This window comes from Cyprinodon variegatus, unplaced genomic scaffold, assembly GCF_000732505.1.
Source record: "Cyprinodon variegatus isolate N-32 unplaced genomic scaffold, C_variegatus-1.0 Scaffold1649, whole genome shotgun sequence".
Taxonomy (NCBI): Eukaryota; Metazoa; Chordata; class Actinopteri; order Cyprinodontiformes; family Cyprinodontidae; genus Cyprinodon; species Cyprinodon variegatus.
Genome location: NW_015152102.1, coordinates 49,057 through 52,820, shown reverse-complemented (window position 1 = coordinate 52,820; position 3,764 = coordinate 49,057). Strand labels below are relative to the sequence as shown.

At 43.8% G+C, this 3,764-nt stretch overlaps 1 protein-coding gene across 1 annotated transcript in view; it reads left to right on the top strand.

Annotated features, from left to right (window-relative positions):
• Nucleotides 1-1,781, top strand: part of scaf1 (SR-related CTD-associated factor 1) — a 14,002-nt gene extending 12,221 nt beyond the window's left edge. The window contains exons 5-6 of the mRNA XM_015404154.1: nucleotides 1,185-1,313; nucleotides 1,401-1,781. Coding sequence (XP_015259640.1) covers nucleotides 1,185-1,313; nucleotides 1,401-1,553 — 282 coding nt within the window. The 3' untranslated portion in view covers nucleotides 1,554-1,781. The remainder of the gene's footprint in view (nucleotides 1-1,184; nucleotides 1,314-1,400) is intronic.
• Nucleotides 1,782-3,764: the final 1,983 nt, after the last annotated feature.

The window sequence follows — 3,764 nt, the reverse complement described above, 5'->3', positions numbered from 1 at the left end:
CGTGACCGGTAGGTAGACAGCCGTGACCGGTAGGTAGCCAGCCGTGACCGGTAGGTAGACAGCCGTGACCGGTAGGTAGCCAGCCGTGACCGGTAGGTAGCCAGCCGTGACCGGAAGGTAGACAGCCGTGACAGGTAGTGGATCAAGGGGTAAAATAATAGAGCTAGAGCCTTAGCGCCATGAAGATATAAGAGCCTGTGGTCATAGGTTCTTCCAGGTCACATGACCTCGCCAACGACAATAAATTGACTAATACTCGCTATGATTAAAGAGATAAAATGCTCTAGAAGTGATTAATACTGAGTTTAATTAAAGATAAAAGACTCTAATCTTTAATTAAACTTGAGTATTAATCACTTCTAAAGGCTCTAGAAGTGATTAATACTCGGTATGATTGAAGAGATGAAAAGCTCCAGAAACGAAATGATTAAAACTCACTACTGGTGAGTTGTGCTGTTTTCAGAAGACATTGTGGGTTCCTTTCTGAGGCCCCTAAGGGCCCCTTGGTGCCGGTTGGCACCACATCAGTGACTTTTGGTCTAATGGATGAAGAAGTACAGGACTTGAAGTTTCCCACAATGCAACTGGAGAAGCTGTGATCATCCATGGTCACTAGACGAGCAGATATAACCTAGAAGACTTTGCTCTCCTCACAAAGCATCATGGGATTGGTTTTGGAGCCAAGAAAGAGCAAAGATGGCGCAGTGAGAGGAGCCGGGGTCACGTGACCAACAGGGAGCGAAAAGTAGTGGTGATAGAGGGGTCAGAGGTCAGGGCAGAACTCTGGCTGTTCTGGAAACGTCTGCTTTGGTCGTAGAAACTCGGTTCAGCAGCGATGGATGTTCTGATGGACGTCTGATTGGTCAGCGCTCTAACTGTTACCACAGAGCTGCTCTCTGATTGGTCGTCACTCTAAAGTCAAGAGATCTTTAAGAGTTTGAGAAGTTGGTTCTCTGCGTGGGTCCAAAGTTCCTGGCTGGTTCCGGGGCCGGCTGGGTCTCTGTGACCTGGCTGATGGTTTCTCAGCAGGTTCAGAGAAAATATTCTCTGCATGTCTGATTTTATTGGAGCCTTTTAAGGAACGGAACCAATGAATGGGTTACAGGTGGAGGGATGTAAAGTTCTGCTGTCTGGAACCAGACTGCAGTGGTTTCCATGGTAACGCGTCTCCTTGGTTCTGACAGTACCTGAAGAAGCTGCACACCCAGGAGCGGGCCGTGGAGGAGGTGAAGCTGGCCATCAAGCCCTACTACCAGCGCAAAGACATCAACAAGGACGAGTACAAAGACATCCTGAGGAAGGCCGTTCATAAGGTCCGCCTCGCCGTCCGGATCGTCCGCCTCGCCGTCCAGACTGTCCTGCTGCGCTTCTGTGGGGATTAACCTTCTGTCTCTTTGCAGATCTGCCATAGTCGCACCGGAGAAATCAACCCGGTCAAAGTAAGCAACCTGGTCAAGCTGTACGTTCAGCGCTACAAATACTTCAGGAAACACGGACGCAAGATGGATGAAGAGGAGCGCGAGCAGCAGGGGGCGCTGCATTCCTCCGCCTGACCACGGCCGGACCTTCTGGGACACTATCTGCTGCTGGTTCTGCTCGCCCTTTCTCAGTTTACGTTTTTCAGACTCTGATGACCCCCTCCCTCCTCGAGCCGCTGTAACATCTGACTGCTCTAGTTCTGTGTAATGTGTGCATGTGGTGCAGACGTTCCTCGATGTGTTTCTAAAGAACCTGATCCAAACTTAAATGTTGCCTGATGATGATGATGATGATGGCTGTTTCCCCTGAATAATAAACACACCAACATGTCTACACTATCTTCACACCCCTCAGCTTCTCTCACATTAGTTGCCTCATCATAGATCCAAACAACTCAGAATGGGCTGGGAAACTTGCAGAGGAAGTTAGTAAGAGGTTGAGACTGGGTTCAATCACTGCGATTATATTCTAGAAGGTCTGATTCTAGTTCTATGTCCAGAAAACTAGTTCTACATTCTAGAAATACTAGCTCTACTTCTACATTCTATAAGGGCTGGCCCCAGTTCTACATTCTAAAAGGAGTAGCTCTATTTCTACATTGTAGAGGGACTGGCTCTAGTTCTAAATTATAGAAAAACTAGCTGGAGTTCTATATTCAAGAAGGACTAGTTCTACATTCTAAAAGGAGTAGCTCTGTTTCTACATTATAGAAAGACTGACTTCTAAATTCTAGAAGGACTAGTTCTACATTATAGAAGGACTAGGATAACATTCTAGAGGGACTAGTTCTACATTCTAGGATGGCTAGTTCTACATTCTAGCAGGGGTAGCTCTATGTCTACATTCTAGAAGGACTGGCTCTAGATCTATGTTCTACAAGGAGTATTTCTAGTTCTAAATTCTAGAAGGGCTCTTATTACATTCTAGAGGGATTAATTCTACATTCTAGGATGGCTAGTTCTACATTCAAGAAGGGCTGGCCCTAGTTCTACATTCTAAAAGGAGTAGCTCTATTTCTACATTATAGAGGGACTATATCTCTCCAGGGCTCTAGTTCTAAATTATAGAAAAACTAGCTGGAGTTCTATATTCAAGAAGGACTAGTTCTACATTCTAGAAGTGGTAGCTCTAGTTCTACAATATAAAATGAGTGGCTAGTTCTACATTCTAGAAGGGCTAGCTCTAGTTTTACATTCTAGAAGGACTGACTCTAGCTCTACATTTTGACAGGCTAGCCCTAGTTCTACGTTCTAGAAGGAATGGCTGTAGTTCTACATTCTAGATGGACTAGCTCTAATTCTACATTCCAGAAAGACTAGCCCTAGTTCTACATTCCAGAAGAACTAGCTCTAATTCTACATTATAGAAGGGCTAGCTCTAGTTCTACACTCCAGAAGAACTAGTTGTAGTTCTACTTTCCAGAAGGACTAGCTCTAGTTCTACATTCTAGAAGGAATGGCTCTAGTTCTACATTCCAGAAGGATTAGCTCTAGTTCTACATTCTAGAAGGACTAGTTCTACATTCCAGGACTAGCTTTAGTTCTACAATATAGAAGAACTAGTTGTAGTTTTACATTCTAGAAGGGCTAGCTTTAGTTCTACATTCTAGAACTAGTTCTACATTCTAGACGGACCAGCTCTAGTTCTACATTCGAGAAGGACCAGCTCTAGTTCTACATTCTAGAAGGACTAGCTCTAGTTCTACATTCTATAAGGACTAGCTTTAGTTCTATATTCTAGACGGACCAGCTCTAGTTCTATATTCGAGAAGGACCAGCTCTAGTTCTACATTCTAGAAGGGTTAGCTCTAATTCTACATTATAAAAGGGCTAGCTCTAGTTCTACACTCCAGAAGAACTAGTTGTAGTGTTACTTTCCAGAAGGACTAGCTCTAGTTCTACATTCTAGAAGGACTAGCTTTAGTTCTAAACTCTAGGACTAGCTTTAGTTCTACAATATAGAAGGACTAGTTGTAGTTTTACATTCTAGAAGGACCAGCTCTAGTTCTACATTCGAGAAGGATCAGCTCTAGTTCTACATTCTAGAAGGGTTAGCTCTAATTCTACATTATAAAAGGGCTAGCTCTAGTTCTACACTCCAGAAGAACTAGTTGTAGTGTTACTTTCCAGAAGGACTAGCTCTAGTTCTACATTCCAGAAGGACTAGCTCTAGTTCTACATTCCAGGACTAGCTTTAGTTCTACAATATAGAAGGACTAGTTGTAGTTTTACATTCTAGAAGGACCAGCTCTAGTTCTACATTCGAGAAGGATCAGCTCTAGTTCT